A 15,986-nucleotide genomic window follows, 5' to 3' on the forward strand; every position below is an offset into this window, starting at 1 on the left:
ATGCGATACAAAGCTTAGCACCCACGGTAGTGGTCCGCCATGGTGGCTTGAGTACGGCTCTGCGGATCGAGCTTGACCGCGGCAGCACTTGGTTTTATGCGTTCTTAGCACTGCATGGGAAAAGGCGTTTAATTCTCTGAGCTCATAGGAAGCTCCCGCCACTTTGATGGTCGTACATAGGGAACAGTGGTATATCCGCAATAGATGCACCGTCAAAGGTGTGTGTTCCTGGTTGCAAGAATCCCTGCAGTCCCTGGTCGTTCTCATTCATCCATGGCATGGAAAAGAATTCGGCGTCATATATAGTCCAATCAGAAGTGGCAGGCGCAACAGGGACATCCTGTTCTGTCACTGATGAGGTGAATGGCTGCACGGTTGAGTGTCGACGACGGTGGATGATGTCTTGTCGAGGCGTGTTCGCAGTCGAAGGTAGCAATCCAAACAACTGCGACGAGGCCTGCTTCTGCTGCGTTCGCAAGTACTCTTCTCGTTGCTTGACATGCGTGGTGGTCGTTTTTAGTAAGGACCGCACAGTGAGAGAGTATTGCCGAGCATGCGGGTCGACTTTGCCAAAGTAGTCAAGGCAGCTAATCGAAGCGTGACAATCATCCTTGAAGGTCATTCCTGAGTGGCCTAGCACGCCGACTGCCAACACAAGGGATGTGGTAAAGAGCCATGACCTGTTCGTGTTAGCTGTAGGAACATTGTTACGGGATGAGCTAGCTCACACTATGAGAGGCATCCTACGAGGCATCTTGCCGGTATGTATGACGGTCTGTAGCGTATCTACGAATGATGATGCGGCATCAAGCGCGGCATCGGCATACTTTCGCTTCTCCTCGTGTTCGACTTGAGTACCGCCGCCTTTTAGTGATGCGCCCATGTACTCGTACAGCTCGTAGATTAGGAATGGTCGCGTCAGCAACATGATACCATAGTAGTAGGAGCATAGTGTAGAGCAAGCACCAATGGCTGCTTCTGGTGACGAGCTGCCTAAAGTTGCTTGGCTGGTAGCTTCGTGCAAGGGCTTGAGCCAAGTCGAAGCCCACGTCTTGAGCTGGCGAGACACATAGTTAGCGATACGCAAAGATATTCTCTTGCGTGAATACACTTCGACAACCACACGCTCGATGATCATGAAGATCTGCACACTTGCGTCGAGGATCTGCGCATTTATGTCGTCGCCAACTTCGGTGATACTGTACTTCACCGTGCAGTCGACGTCCGAGGTAGACGGTGGCCGGCCCAGCAGATTGCTAATAAGCTGATCGACGACGCGGACACTCTTCCATATGCGACCCCTGATGGTTTTTATTGGCTCTCCAAAAGAGGCGTTGACTTCTGTACGATGTAAACCAATTGCATATGCAGTGCGAGCGGCCAAAGCTACTCTTGGTCAGAACTCATTCCGACCGTAGATTCCTTAGATACTTACAAAAATAGAGGTATGCGCCATTTGGTTGGAAAGCGCGAAGCATATAGACTGCAACGAGTGCAAAGCCTTGAACGGTAGAAACGTTCATGCTGTTGACCAGATGCTTCAGCAGTATGTCTCTCGCGTAGGTGAACCATGCCTCTGCTTTGGTCTCGTGGGTTTCCTGTGCCCCGATCGCAAGGACGAGATAGAACACAGCAGCCGCAGACTCAGGAGGATGAGCGAGGGCGCCAATGGCCCACGAGCTGATCTCACTCATCAATTCGTCATGTTCGAACAAGTCGATCAAACCACTGACTGCGACAGTGTATTGTTGAACAAGGGGGCGCACTTCGTGTAGGGACATAGACAAAGACGGTTGTTGATCGGCAGATGTTGGCCTGGTAACCTCGATGATGGAGTCTCGGGAAGACTGGGCAGGCAATGCGTCCGCATCAACAGCAGACGCAATTAAGTGCCTGACAGTCTGCAGGAACGACAAAGGTGCACAGTCGCCGACAAAGATGACCTTACCCTGCGCATCACGCAGAATGCGACCTTCTAAAGGTACAGCTGTGTCTTCTGGGTGTTCATCTCTGCTAACGGTGGGCGATAGAGATGTGCCAATGGCCGCAGCGCCATCGTGACTTCTCCTACGGGGCGTTGAATGAGCGGTTCCTTGCTCAATGCTTGCACCGAGTCAGCGGTATTAGATCGTACGGGCCCTGCACTCCGACCACTGCAAGATTTGCGAGACTCACGGATTTGAGGGCGTCAGACCGTTTGGGGTTTGCCCAGCAGCAGATCGTGCCCCGCGGACCTTCGGCGCTGTGAATGTGCACGTATCTGCACGACCCTTCCGTTGGCAGTAAGCACACGGTTGTTCGCCGTTACACTTGACTTTCCGTTTCTTGCAGAGATCACATGCTGCCGTGACTCGATCTACTCGACGGCGCTTCTCTGGAGGCTCTGTGTGACCTTCCGAAGTCATCTGCAGATTTGAGGTTGCGTCACTTCGGCTTCGATGTCGAGTTGACAGAACGCTTCGATCCCAGAGTCAGCCCAGGAGGTATTCAAGGGTCTTTCTCTGACGATTGCGTATACTTCAGACGCTGCATAGTATCTCGTCAGTAGTTCACACCAATCACTTGTGATGCTCACTCGAGAGATTAATCGTTCCTTCGTAGGGGCAACCCTAGGTGCGGATGATATTGTTGTCGGAGGGAAGAACGAATGTTGATGTTCCGTCTCGGAAGGCACGGGACGAACTGGAGTTACGAAATGACGTGAGTTGCGCTTAGCGGAGGTCTAGGTTCACCGCCGATTTCCGAAAGCTTATTGCCAAGGCTGGGCTGGTGGTTTTCACTCGAATTTGCCGTGATCGATTGTTTTCTGCAAAATTTCCGTATTCGGTAGTTTGAACAGCGACGCCAGTGGCCCTGCTGTCAAGGTAGCACTTCCCGCCATGATTGATGCAGGTTGCAAATACACGTTACATGGCAAGTTGCGCGTTCGTACATAAAGGCTTATCGATCCGCTGTCAACCGCTGATGCGTGATCTGGAGTCCACGTGCTCGATTCAAAGACTTTCGATTCGCACGAACCTCACCATTTGCTTTGGTGGTCCTGCGGTAAAGTGATCTCTGATCCCGTTCCAGTACTCGTCTGCTACAAATCCCTCCGGCAGGACAATGTCGAACTCGTTGACCACTCGTCTAATCACACTACGCAACTCCATGTAGGCCAGCGTTTTGCCTACGCAGCTGTACGATCCTGTGGAGAATGGTAGGAATGACGATTTGTTGAGCACAAGGTCTTCTCTGGTCGTCCATCGTTCGGGTACGAACTCATCAGGTCTCGTAAAATTGCGAGCGTCGCGGTTCAGCACAAATGGGGGTATCTGCACGATCATGTTGCCCGGAATAAAACGGCCATTGATTGTGAGTCCTTCGGGAGGGGTAACACGCTGCGAAGCAAAGAAGATGGACGGCCAAAGGCGCATCGACTCGTTGATAACGGCGTCAAGAAGCGGTAATGGTCTGAAGCAGTGATAATCAGACTGATTCGCGCGGTGCTCCTCGCGGACAGCTTGCATATAATGCGGATGCGTTGCAAGCTGCATGAAGATGAATGTCAGTGCCGACGAAGTGGTTTCGCTGCCTGCGCTGATTATGAGACGCGACTCGCCGTAGAGAAGGGCACGGCCTGCGTCGTCGTCCGAGGTATTCTCAATCAGCTCTCCGATCAAGTCAGGAGGGCCATCTATCATCTGAGTTCGTCAGTATGTTCAAGTTGTAGTAGCATATTGTGCTCGGCACTCACTGCCATGCGGGCTTTCATTTGGCTGATGCTCCAGTCTGTCCAGTCCTTCAATGGACCTGCAAGAGATGTGATAACACCGAGAGCGTTCATCATCCAGGGCATGTGGTACATGATGCCCATCGCACTGAGACTTTGCGTGAAGGTATTCAAAATGTTGTCCGCGACTGCACTCGACTCTCCAGTGGTGAAGCCCATTGGCTTTCCGAAGGCAAGGGCGGACATAACGTCGTAGCTGAAGTATGTCATCGTCTCGAGAAGCAAGACTGGCTTCCCCTCAGCCTCCCTCAAACGCTCGATGAGTTGATTGCAGATCTCCTCAATGTGTGGCGCGAAATTGGACAATGACTTCTTCATGGCATTGTCCCAAACCTTCCTTCGCTGGCGGTGCCACGGCTTGTCACGGTTCAGGTGCAGTGACTTCTCCATCACGTCGTAGAAGGGACCCTTGCTCGTCTTCGATTGAAAGCCTAAGACAGCCTGCACCGCCTCAGGGTCAAAGATGGACAGTTCCCGCGGCCCGGTCCGGACAAAGTCCCCATACTGCTCTTGTAGATCTTGCTGTACTCTGTGCCAATGCCATCGTGTTTCGGTCACGTTCTTGATAGTATACCATTTTGACAACCTCGCTCCTAGCGGCCCAGGGAAGCTCCTCAGCGGGTGAAAGAAAAGGCGGTATAGGCCGATGTATATCCAGAGCGAGGACCAAAATGCTAGGAAAAGAGCTGTTGCTTGAAGTAAGCCCAAAAGGTAGGTGACAACCAGACATGCAATGCTGTTGACGGCTAAAATTGGCAATGCAAGGTGGTCAATCTCGACTCGTCGAAGGAGAGTCTCGTGGATGATGACAGATGTCAGAGGTAGGAGTGTCAGCAGTGTCGTACAAGATATGGCCATGATGATGCATGTGCTTGTGTGGTCCACAGGCGCTTCGACTGTGGTGATTCGTAACTCCTGTGTAGATGCGGCGATGAAGGGAGAGGACAACACGTCTTTCTTCGACGAAGCACTGCATCGAGGAAAGGAGTTGAAAAGAGAAACCTCGCAACGAGATTGTGCTCCTGGATGTGCGGGATCATTGACCTACCTGTCCGCGGGCCTAGGCCTATCAGGTTATACTTGCATTTCAGTATCCATATCGCGGGCACTAAGGCCAGTCTCGGTGTTATGCATTTACTTCAACATCTCACCGTTGATTGACTGAATGGACTACATTCCAGACCGCCTTAGAGCCGACATTAGCTCCGGGAAAATACCTACCTGATCCCTGCGTAGCGGGTGAATGTCGCCATCAACTGTAAACTGCATCGGACTGGTGCGCGGGGAACCAGCTGTTGGTTTTGATACACGACTGTACCTGAGTGCATAGCCACGAGTGTTTAGCCAGATGTTTGGACATTTAACGTCGTGAAGCGGGGTGAGGAAGCAGTCCCGAGTTCATGGGTGCGAATGGCGCTAACGTTAACGGTCTTGGCCATCGTCAATTCCTCGACATTTCTCAAGCATCACCTGCAACACCACCACACAACACACCACACCACACCACACACCACACAACACATCGCACAACATGGCCGACACAACAGAAGCAGACGCTGCATCAGCGGTCATCGCAAAAGCCGCACAACCCTCCGAAGACACACCTTCAGACTCAAAACCCGCATCCACAGAAGCCACCACCTCCGCACCCACAGACGCAAAAGCCGCCCTCGCCGCGCGCATGGCGCGTTTCAAAACCCTCCAAGCCGCTAAAGAATCCGGCCGCAAAGCGACAGAGCGCGAAGTGCGCGACGCCGAAGACCGTTCGGAGCGGCTAGCCAAACTCTCCAAGCTAGCCGACGCGCACACCAAAGCATCCTACAAGCTTTTGAAAACCGACGACCCAGATTTCGAGCGCAAGCGCAACTGGGACTACACTGCCGAAGAGAGCGAGAGCTGGGATAGGCGGCTGGCGAAGAAGGCGCGTGCGAAGGACAACAATGCGTTTGCGGATTATCGCGGCGAGGCGAATAAGGTGTATAAGCGCCAAATCGGGCAGATGAGCAAGGTTGATTTGGCGGCGTATGCGGAGGAGAAGGCGACGAAGCTGCAGAGGCAGGTCCAGGCAGGTTTGCTGCAGCTTGTGGAGACGGATGCGGGGGAGATCTACACCGTGGATCCGCAGGGGAGGGTTAACACGGCTGTTGAGGAGGAGTACAGTCACGACCACAAGCCTAGCAAGGAAGCAATCGATCGCCTCGTGGGCGATATTGAAAAGGGCGAGAAGGCGAGGTTGGAGGCGAGAAGGAAGAGGGGAATCAGGGACGAGCAGGATACGGGCGATATTACCTACATCAACCAGAAGAACAAGCAGTTCAACGACAAGCTGGGGCGGTTCTACAATAGGTATACGACAGAGATCAGGGAGAACTTTGAGCGAGGAACGGCGATATAGAAGCTTCAAAGGACGAGAGGGAAAGAAGATGATGGAGATACCCAGGCATTGTACGATTGATGGCGTTATTGGGTTGGAAATATCACTTGATCCAACGATAGCATGGGCGGAGTTTTACATAGGAAGATTTATCATTTCGCGCTTGGTATCATTTGTCTATGCGCTCGCTCAAAAGATACTGCTCAGCACCCTTTGCACATCCTGCCCCGGCTCAGGCTTCTTCTCACTCTTACTCGTTGCCGCGTGCTGCTTAAACTCCAACCTCCTCTTGCCCTTCTTCTTCCCCTCTGCAGGCGCGCTGTCCTCTGTCGCATCTACGACATCCCCCCTCTTCTCCCTTGTCGCCTTGATTCCGCTCTCCATCTTCCCCCTCTCGACATTTTCAAGGAACCTCTTATTTTCCTTCTTACTCTGCTGGATCTCAAACCTCAACCTCGCCGCACGCTCGGCATTCTCATTCTGAATCTGCTCGACGAGATGCGCCCACTTGACGCCACTAAGGTACTTGATATTCCAGACCTCGTCGTGCCAGCGCCCGCGCTTCTTGCCGCCCATGGTCTGCGCATTGAGGTTCTCGGCCACAAACTTGGCATCCCGCTTGTGTGTGAACTCGACCCAGCCGTCAAGGAAGAGCTTGCGCCGTGTCCCGCCGCCCCGTAGCCGCTGCTGCCGTGACGTTGTGTCTTCGGGCGTCAGGAAAATGCGACCCACGCCGCCGTAGGGCGTGAGCATTGAGCGCATGACGGTGGGTTTCATGAAGGGTGGCACGCGGGAGATGTATATGACGCCGGATTTGTCTTTCTTGGGCGCTTTAAGGTCGATTGGTTTCCCGGAGATTTTGTCTGCTGCAAGCTTTAGATCTTGGGGGAGGCCTGCGGCGATTTCTTCGAGGCGCTTCAGCTCGGCGTTTTTGCTGGATATTGGATCGTCATCGTGGTCTTCTGGCTCTGCGTCGTCTTCGGAATTGTAGCCATCGTCTTCGTCGTCGGAGTGTGCGGTTTTCTGACGTTTCGCGGAGGGCAGTGTGCGGGCTCTGCTTTCTTCTTCGGACTCGTAGCCGCGCTCATCGTCACTCTCCTCGGCTTCGAGCCATTCGTTGCGCTTCCGTGTGGACATCGTGTTGTTTTGGTCCTCGTTCCGGGCTTAGGAACGTATACGCGGCCGTGCGAGGTATCTGACCGGCTCCGAGAGATTTCCTGATTCGTTACAATTGTCAAGAAGTCTTCAGGAACAAAATGTTCCAATGCGCGCAGCCTTCGTGAATTTTAGCGGGGCCGCACTAGCGTGCCAAGGCAAGCGTCGCCCGCCCGCCTTCCCTTCTGCCTCTAGAACATCTTCACACTCACACACCACGCGCCTACTTCTCTCACTCACAAGCCTAGATGCACTAGCACGTTCGTCCACCCCATAGCCACATATCGTCACAAACATCTTCTCAGACGTCACACACCTTCGCCTACGCACAAGCCCAGAGGCGCTCAGCACCTTCCTCGAACCGTAGCCACGCGCCGTCAACATGGGTGGCGATCTCAACCTCAAGAAGTCATGGCATCCCCATTTGCGGAAGAATCAAGAGCGAGTATGGAAGGAAGAGAAGTCTGCGCTTGAGGAGCGCAAGCAAATCGAGAAGCTGCGCAAGGAGCGCGAAGAAGAACGCGCACTTGAGGAACTCCAAAGGCTACAAGAATCCGCCGGGGGTAGAACTGTCACAAGGCGCGTCGACTGGATGTACTCTGGACCGAGCGGCGACGGCGCAGGCGTCACCGAAGAGCGCGAAGGCTACCTACTCGGCAAGCGCAGGATCGACCAACTACTCAAGAACGACACCCAAGACCTTCAGAAAGGCGCCACCGTCGGCATCAATGCACTCGGAAACGCAAACGCAAACTCAGCGCGCGACACACAGAAGAAAGTTCTCGAGGATCCACTCCTGATGATCCAGAAGCAAAAGATGGAGATGCAGCTGAAGGCGATGAAGGACGCACAGAAGCAAGCTAAATACGAAGAGAAGCGGAGTAAAGAGAAGGACAGAGATAGGAAGCACAGAGACCGCGATGACCGCCGAAGACGCTCACGCTCGCCACGCCGGGATGACAGCAGACGCCACCACCGCAGCCGTCGAGATCGATCACGCTCACGTGACCGCGAGAGGAGGCCCCGTGATGACCATCATCGCCGTCGCTCACGTTCGCCACACCGTGGGGGTAGTCAGAGTACTCGCGAGGAGCGATTGGCAGCCATGCAGGCGGACGCGGCGGAAACCGAGAAGCAGCGCGCAGAGCGCGTTCGTGAGCAGGAGGGCAAGGACGCGGAGGAGGAGAGGCGCATCCAGAATAATCTGAATACCTCCAAGCGGCTCAACGCTGGTCTGGGAGGTGACATGGGGCTGGGTGACTCCATCTCCAGGGGGCGCATGAGGACAGAAGTCGATGCTTAGAAGCAGTAGTCTTTGTCCGATAAGTCTTAGAGCAGCATGATACCCCAATAAATTCTTTCCACATGTTACTGAAGTCTTCCAGCCTCCTGCTTGAAGATGTTTACTTATTATATCTCGCTCCATGACTCTTCTGATCAATACCGCATCGACTACCTCCACTCTACTACTCAAATTTCAGGAATACCAAATCTTCTTCTGCAATTCCCGTGTCCAACAGTACCTCAACTACCTCCAGCCCGCTTTGCGGATCTTCAAGATCGCACACCCTCATCCTGCAACCCTCGTACTCGGGAAGACTACGGCCTCCTCCAGCCCTCATCATGGGGTTGGAAGCTTTTTGAATGTCCACTGACGCTTCACAAATCTCGCCTCAGATTCAGCATTGCATCCTCGAACGCCAACATCTTGTCTGGTGGAAGGCATCGATGGGCTGCAGCATCCTTGAGTAAGAAGGGAGGGAGCATGGACACCAAAGTGGAGGGCAAGACAACACTTTTGCACCACAATGGCCAAACACGCGTGTTGAAGGAATAAAGGGGGTCGCAGTTAGGAACACCAATACCGTCATCTCCAGCGTGCATCGCAGCCCAAGACCACAGTGACCGCTGCTACATACCCACTTTTCGGACCTAGATGAGCCGAGTACCACTCACATTGTGATTGACCTGAGTTCCATGAGCCACTACTCTGCCAGACGCACGCAGAGTCTTACCGTTGGAGTCATAGTATCTGTAATACCCTTTGTGATCGCAAGTCCACATCCATGCACCTGCGATACGTGAATCCAGCATGCCGGTGCCTATTTCCCAATAAGCGAGAGGCGTCAAGTATGAACACCCCAGAGGTAGATCATAACAGCAAAGTTTGGTGATTAATTGTACCCCGCAGTAGCCTTGGTGGACAGTGGCAAGTTACGTTCAACCTGGTCCGCCGCTTGCTGCCCAAGGCTGCTTCAGTGCTTACTTCTACTAACGACATACTCACGCGACATTTTCCAAGTACTTCGTATGTGAAGATGTCCGACGCGTGACGTTTTCATGTCGTGCCTTGCAAACAATCCGGGATGTTTAGCTTTGTGCGGATGATGGTTGAGCAAGGCCTCCATGTCACATAAGTGTTGCCCTTGACCTCTATAGGAGACGGGTCGCATAGCATTGTACATCCAGTTGCAGCAGTATCCAACAAATATAATGTATAGTTCTGTGGTCAGACAGAGCCAGTGACCAATTTTGAAAGGGTTCACTTTAGAGCCCTGGTATGAGACCACCATGCAGCGGGAGCAAGCACCTAATTCCATTGTTGACTAGATGCCCACTCGTACGCAACTTTTCCTTTACGTGACGTAAGTAATCTGTCGACGACGGTTTTACGTGTGCTACTTACCATAGGCATCCCATCTACATCTGTAGTATTTTCCATGTTCCTTACTCCAGACCCACTCAGAAACGGCTCCAGGCGATGCAACTGAAGATGACGATGAGTTCGAGAGTCGGGGTTGAGCATGAGGTGCCGTCTGGGCCGGTTGGTGGCGACCGGAATCTTGTTCATCGTCACTGCCGTAGTCGCTACGGCTCTCAACAGGCTGACTAGTCGCCTGTACTAGAGTGACTGTATCTGCCTCGTAATTGATCGACTGATGTGTACTCTGGGATGATGCTGTTCCTTCCACTTGGGCCAGGATATGCCGTGGTAATTTCCCCTTCACATCATGCCAGCGATCTGTTCCGATCAAAACATCGAAGAACGGCAAGTTATCAACAACGAGGAAGGTATCATCCAGCGATTCACGTCGCTTCTCTACACGCCATTCTGCTTCAAGCTGACCAACGATATTCAGTCGGACACCTTGAACCGTGTAAAGACCTCCACTCTGGTATGGGCGCGGGTTGAATCCCAATTGCCGGGCCATATCAGGACTGATGAAGAGTGGTCCAGCGCCAGTGTCTACCAGCGCTCGTACCACTCTAGTTGTATTATCTCCATTGAGGGGTCGCATGTAGATGTTGATGATAAAATCTTCCTGCCTGGCGCACGGTTCGCCTCCGTAGCGATAAGTCATGACTTGAGAGGATCTGGTACGTTCTCGATTATCCTGACCTATCGATGCAGCTACTTATAGGCCAGGCTACTAGTCACAGAGAACTGGGTAGGTCAGTCAATGTCGAGCCATTCATCGGTGGATGTCGCTTACCGAGTATGTTAGTCTGTCCAACGAAGCCACTGGTGATTTCCAGGTGCTGGTATGTCAAGTTAAACAAGATAGAGCCGAGAGTCTCATAATGCTCTTGAAGTTGCCCATTCATGTTGCACCCAATCGTGGCCCTTCGGTCTCAGCCTTGTGACTACTCCGCGCCCGAGGCAGCAGCAGTCAGCCTATAGGAGACTTTAGTACACCACATTCTGCATGTAAGACCAGCGAAGAGGATGCACGTATTTTTATGCCACGGGCATATTGATACGTGCGGTCTGGACTCTCAGTCTTGTGAGTCGGTCAGAAGCTCTCATGTCTCAGTGTGCACTAAGGCGTACACGAGCACTGCGCAACCCCTTCCCCGCCTGTGGTACCACCGACAAAGACAACCTGCACGGAGGCGAATCTAGAATTTATTAGTACAGGGATACGTGGAGGACTAGTCAAGGCTTACGCTGCAGTAGCGGTGAATATCTCGATAGGCCGAGCGGTAGTGAAGACGGCGAGTACAAGCGAGAAAGTGAAAGAGAATCCTGTGATCGCTAACAAGCGGTATGGAAGCCTGTCAATGAAGTATAATGCCAAGACGGCAACCGAAGGGATCAGAGATGACAGCGTGATGTTGACTGTGCGGCTCATACCAGTGAGTAGCCTACCATTGGTCCGTGAGATACCGGTACCTTCGGCACCAGGCATGGGTTCCTAGATACGTCAATAAGTAATCTGCAGGGAGAGATAGAAGGCTAAAGAGAGCACCTACTCTCCAGAGGTCTAGCAGGCTGTGGTGAAGCCGTGGTAGTAATCGCTCCTGGAACCATCTCTGGAAACCATCCGTGGAAGCGCGACTCGATATGGAGATTAAATCTGAGAGGTATTCCTCATCCCAAACTTGACCTTCCAACCCTGTCAGGAACATGTCGCCGCCATCTTTGTGGTCCAGCCAGAAGATCAGTAACTCAAGATCGTACTTGTTTGTCTTATCCATCTTCGCTATTCGGGTCTGCTGGATCAGACAATCATCTGAGCCATGTAAGCAGAAGTGCCGCTAGGCAGTTGGAGGGGCATGTACTGTACTCTCGTAGTTTCTGACGAATCTCGAGAATCTTAGTCCATTGCTCGCTACTGTCCGCGCTTCGCATGTCCCATACATTACTCGCGAAAGTGATGTTTAAGCCGGCGTTGTCGCGGCCTGTCAGTATGTTCAACTCATGTTGCAATCCTAGTAGCTCTGCTTGCATGTATAAGAGGTTGCGTGCGTTCAGTTGCGAGAACCTCTTGAAGATACCGAAGCCTTGGTCAAAGTTGGGACCCATGAGCCCGGCAAGGCCAGCATAGTGGTTTCGGCTATTGCCCGAGGAAGGCATGGCAAAGTCCGAAGGTGTACAGCAAAGGCGTAATTCCGAAATCTGTTGTCTAGGGAAAGGGAGTTCAATGTCTGGCGAGTGGGGTCACACCTCAAAGGTGAATGCAGGTCTCAACTTTGCTGTCAGCCTGTCTACGTGTCAACGTCACCTTATCAGCCTGGCGCTGTACACTTCAAAAAGAATCAGCTTTGCACCCTAAACGAAGCATCAGACTTCAATATGGAAAGTGATTTGGAACCTGCCACGGAGACTCACGGCCAGTAGCTTCATGTTCCCCCGAAGCGAGACGATTTCTGACATGTGCGCAGGCCAGCAAATTAACGTCTTCGTACACCATGTCGCGGAAAGTGATTGCGACGAAGAAACAATCTGCGCGACCGCAAGATTAGACGACAATGTCTCGGAGATGCTTATCTCTCGCCGTTTGGCTTTGCAATTGGGATACCAGCATGCAGGCGACTCATTCGAATTTTCTTGGTACACGCAAGGGGGTGGCAATTGTCATGTTGACCGATTTCGAATCTCCGATGGGGTTGACTGTGATGTTGTCATCTGCAGAAAACGCTTCCCTCCAGCCAAGCAAGAAACGGTAGCCGGTATATGGCCGAAGTTGACAGATGCGGACAAAGGTGAGAAGGAACAGCGTAGAAAAAGACATCGCAGTCAATGTGACGACCAGATACGGACCCAGACCAATCAATTCGTCCAGCGTCTTGATCGATCTCAACCCCATGTACAGCACCCACCATATCAACAACAACAATCACAATATCAACTTCACCGTCAAGTTCCATACAATCAACAAACAAACCATCAGCAGGCGTACCCACAGCATTCAAACCAAGCGCAACAACAATTTCAACAAGAAGAAATACTGGAAGAGCGATGGGATGCCAGAAATCAGTGTCATAAGCAACTCGTCCGATACACTTCGGGTAAGTGTGGCTTGATTCTAATTCCGGTATCGCAAGACTGACGTGCACAGGGAACAAAAGTTACACAACATGGCGGCGCGTGCCATAACGTCAACGTTCTCATCGCAGATTCTTTGGATCCACGACGCTGACCCAGATGTTTTCTTTGTTCTCGCTGTACGCCACGACAAGTTTTCCGTTTACCATGATAGCCGTAGGATAGCTAAACATAAGCCTCTTAAGCTTCCTCGTGTCTGGCGCAATGACTGTGCTCGCATTCGTTCTCAACACGCCGATGCCAGTATACGATCCATTGGCTCCGCGTGACGTGGCAATAGTGAGAGGCTGGCGATACCTCTCTGTATTATTTCTCGGGTTATGTATCAGAAACCGGTCTCCGTTTGAGAGAAGGCCCAGATGCTGCTTGCTGCCCACATCTGGGATGTTGGTCCTGAAGATCTGGTTGCCGTGCTGTTTCTCGACCTTGGGATACCAATCCTCGCCCTTGCGTGAAGATGTGTGCTCAACCCAAACCGCATTGCTGATGATATCTGACCCGGAGATGTCGCGCCAGAAGCGCTCCCAGTAGCCGCCGAGTTTGTTGCCAAACCAGACCGAGTGTGTCGGCTCCTGCATATCGTGGGTGTCGTCGGCGGCGAAGAGCTTGGTCTGGTATAGCCAGGTGCCCCAGGCTGGAACCTTCACTGGCTCTGTGAGGTAGGCTTCGATCTGCGTGGCGTGCTTGCAGAACTTCATGCCGTATTTCTGGCCATAGATGGTTTCGTTGAAACGCACAACCTCGGTCCAGTTGTTTTGCGAAGTCCAACATGGATCGCCTACCGGTTTTCCAGACCTGTCGATGACTCGAGCGATTCGTCCTGCTGCCTTCGTGCCCTTTGCGCCATCGCCCCAGCAATAGCGGAGGGTCGTCTGAGAAACAGCGTAGAGTGTGGATTTGTCGATTGGGACCCACGCGACAGGATGATGGGCTCGCTGCCAAATCGTGTTATCGCACCAGTAGGTGTAGTTGGCGGCACTAGTTTGGTTGGGCAAGAGCGCGTCCGGCAATATGGAATAGCCCTTTGACCACGTGAAGCCGCCATCTGTAGAGGTTGATAGCCAAGCGTCCTGGCCAGTGGAGTCTTCATCGATGGGCGCGGTTGAATACATCAAGAAAGTGCGTCTCCCGTCATGGTACAACTCGGGGTGATGTGCATAGGTGCGATTGACCTCTGCGCCCTTGTATACCAGAGCCTCAGCATCGACCTTGAGTTGTGGCCAGCCTGCGTAAATGGGGTCCGAATAGTCGATAGGCGGAGACACTTTCCAATACTGATCTGGCGATGGTGGTATTTGAGCAAGCACCAGAGGTGAGACGACCGCAATGGCCGCCGAGACCAGTGGCTCTAAACGCATCGTGGATCTTTCGTAAGGTTGCTTGATAGGAACTCATCTTCTGTTGAGTACCCTCTTCATATATATAGTACAGACGGAATCTTCTCAAGTCGGCCCTGGGTCAATATTGCCCGTAACCTCAACTTTCGCTAGCGGTCTGCTCAAGATCCATGAATTAGAATTTCTCCATGCCTTCAGGCTGCAGCTCGGCCTTGGATATCGGCTGTCGCTTGCGCTAAGACAACTTCAGGTGAAGAATGCAGCTCATCTCGAGAAGCCCCCTGTCAGGATGCGGGGTTACAGAGCAACCCCATGGGGAAGGCAAGGCTGGCACTGCTACGTCATTGACAATGCAACAAGGTCCTCACTCAGAAGAAACCCATGCACGCGAATATGGACGTCTGGCGGACAAGAGATGTCGAGGAAGATGACAGAGACGTCCAGGTCGACCGTCTTGTAAAGATAGCCAGACTAGCGCCATCTTTAAGTCCGCCCCCGCCTTCCTTGTACTGCGTAGCTCTTTCCAGCTCCCCACCACGGCTTCCACTCGAACCACCACCACGACTCAGAGCTCCAGATGTCTGTCGCCGCCCAAGAGGAGTACAAGGCGAAGTACGCCATCCACGAAGCCTGCCGCGAAGGCCAAAGTACGTCCACAGCCACAACAAACCCTCTATTCCCATAGCACATACTAATAACCCCCCAGCATCAAAAGTCGAATCCCTGCTCTCCGCAAACCCCAAGCTCGCCACCCTCCGCGACCCCGATGAGCGCCTGCCGCTCCACTGGGCCGTGTGCAACAACCACCTGCCCATCGTGCAGGTGCTAGTCCAGACCAAGAACTTCGACGTCGACGCCACCGACGGCTCGGGCTGGACGGCGCTGCACATGGCGTGCTCGCGCCGAGACGCAGAGCAGGTCGCAGATTTGCTGCTCTCTAAGGACGCAGACGTCAACGCGAAGACACACACTGGCCAAGCGCCCCTGCACTTCTGCGCGTCCAAGAATAACCTCGACATAGCCCGGACCCTGATGGCGCAGAAACCGCCCGCCAGCGCGCGCGTCAAGGACAAGCGAGGCCAACTGCCGCTTCACCGCGCCGCGGCGGCGGGAAACGTGCCGATGATGAAGGCGCTGCTGGATACGGGGAAGAGCCCGCTGAATGCGACGGATGTCGATGGGCAGACGGCGCTGCACCATGCGGTCAGCGAGGGGCACGGGGATGCGGCGATGCTTTTGCTGCAGCGGGGTGCGGAGTGGGATAGGAAGGACAGCTGGGAGAAGGTTGCGCTTGATTATGCGCCGGATGCGAAGACGAGGGGGTTCATTTTACAAAGCGCGGAGAGGGAGGGCATCGATTTGGAGTGATGCAAGTTTGAAAGGAAGACAGGAGTGATGGAGTTTGAAGGGAAGACAGGGAGTTGTGTGGAGATATACCCAGCATCATTGGCGTTTCGCATGGCTAATCCGAATTCATCCAGGGACTTAACTCAATCATCTCCTCTCGTCATTGCCATT

At 53.0% G+C, this 15,986-nt stretch overlaps 9 protein-coding genes across 9 annotated transcripts; 3 read left to right on the plus strand and 6 right to left on the minus strand.

Annotated features, from left to right (window-relative positions):
- Positions 1 to 142: 142 nt before the first annotated feature.
- Positions 143 to 2,405, minus strand: M421DRAFT_99557 (uncharacterized protein; the record flags this gene model as incomplete). Its single annotated transcript, XM_033598767.1, has 4 exons — positions 143 to 680; positions 729 to 1,386; positions 1,436 to 2,067; positions 2,176 to 2,405. 4 exons carry the CDS (start codon positions 2,403 to 2,405, stop codon positions 143 to 145), a joined length of 2,058 nt encoding a protein of 685 aa, XP_033451256.1.
- A 373-nt stretch (positions 2,406 to 2,778) lies between these two features.
- On the minus strand, positions 2,779 to 4,020 carry M421DRAFT_418494 (cytochrome P450). The gene is made up of 2 exons (XM_033591808.1): positions 3,737 to 4,020; positions 2,779 to 3,683 (listed from the first exon to the last, which is right to left on the minus strand). Exons 1-2 carry the CDS (start codon positions 3,980 to 3,982, stop codon positions 2,994 to 2,996), a joined length of 936 nt encoding a protein of 311 aa, XP_033451257.1. The 5' UTR covers positions 3,983 to 4,020; the 3' UTR covers positions 2,779 to 2,993.
- Positions 4,021 to 5,303: 1,283 nt separating this feature from the next.
- On the plus strand, positions 5,304 to 6,167 carry M421DRAFT_57971 (SYF2-domain-containing protein; the record flags this gene model as incomplete). The annotated part of the gene is made up of 1 exon (XM_033595553.1): positions 5,304 to 6,167. One exon carries the CDS (start codon positions 5,304 to 5,306, stop codon positions 6,165 to 6,167), a length of 864 nt encoding a protein of 287 aa, XP_033451258.1.
- Positions 6,168 to 6,335: 168 nt separating this feature from the next.
- On the minus strand, positions 6,336 to 7,283 carry M421DRAFT_99560 (uncharacterized protein; the record flags this gene model as incomplete). The annotated part of the gene is made up of 1 exon (XM_033598768.1): positions 6,336 to 7,283. The coding sequence occupies one exon, from the start codon at positions 7,281 to 7,283 to the stop codon at positions 6,336 to 6,338; it is 948 nt and encodes a 315-aa protein (XP_033451259.1).
- Positions 7,284 to 7,514: 231 nt separating this feature from the next.
- On the plus strand, positions 7,515 to 8,684 carry M421DRAFT_418497 (uncharacterized protein). Its single transcript, XM_033591809.1, has one exon. The coding sequence runs from the start codon at positions 7,684 to 7,686 to the stop codon at positions 8,602 to 8,604; it is 921 nt and encodes a 306-aa protein (XP_033451260.1). The 5' UTR covers positions 7,515 to 7,683; the 3' UTR covers positions 8,605 to 8,684.
- A 686-nt stretch (positions 8,685 to 9,370) lies between these two features.
- M421DRAFT_364301 (uncharacterized protein) lies at positions 9,371 to 10,091 on the minus strand. Its single transcript, XM_033589706.1, has 2 exons — positions 9,988 to 10,091; positions 9,371 to 9,935 (listed from the first exon to the last, which is right to left on the minus strand). The coding sequence occupies exon 2, from the start codon at positions 9,899 to 9,901 to the stop codon at positions 9,557 to 9,559; it is 345 nt and encodes a 114-aa protein (XP_033451261.1). The 5' UTR covers positions 9,902 to 9,935; positions 9,988 to 10,091; the 3' UTR covers positions 9,371 to 9,556.
- Positions 10,092 to 11,122: 1,031 nt separating this feature from the next.
- Positions 11,123 to 12,159, minus strand: M421DRAFT_57544 (uncharacterized protein; the record flags this gene model as incomplete). The annotated part of the gene is made up of 4 exons (XM_033595511.1): positions 11,123 to 11,201; positions 11,250 to 11,497; positions 11,556 to 11,815; positions 11,865 to 12,159. The coding sequence occupies 4 exons, from the start codon at positions 12,157 to 12,159 to the stop codon at positions 11,123 to 11,125; spliced, it is 882 nt and encodes a 293-aa protein (XP_033451262.1).
- A 1,034-nt stretch (positions 12,160 to 13,193) lies between these two features.
- On the minus strand, positions 13,194 to 14,489 carry M421DRAFT_90781 (uncharacterized protein; the record flags this gene model as incomplete). The annotated part of the gene is made up of 1 exon (XM_033597887.1): positions 13,194 to 14,489. One exon carries the CDS (start codon positions 14,487 to 14,489, stop codon positions 13,194 to 13,196), a length of 1,296 nt encoding a protein of 431 aa, XP_033451263.1.
- A 571-nt stretch (positions 14,490 to 15,060) lies between these two features.
- Positions 15,061 to 15,830, plus strand: M421DRAFT_44025 (ankyrin repeat domain-containing protein; the record flags this gene model as incomplete). Its single annotated transcript, XM_033594646.1, has 2 exons — positions 15,061 to 15,115; positions 15,175 to 15,830. Coding segments are annotated over 2 exons (711 nt in total), but the record flags the coding sequence as incomplete, so codon positions are not given.
- Positions 15,831 to 15,986: the final 156 nt, after the last annotated feature.

The sequence above is a fragment of the Didymella exigua genome (genome assembly GCF_010094145.1).
Source record: "Didymella exigua CBS 183.55 unplaced genomic scaffold M421scaffold_7, whole genome shotgun sequence".
In the NCBI taxonomy this organism is placed as follows: domain Eukaryota; kingdom Fungi; phylum Ascomycota; class Dothideomycetes; order Pleosporales; family Didymellaceae; genus Didymella; species Didymella exigua.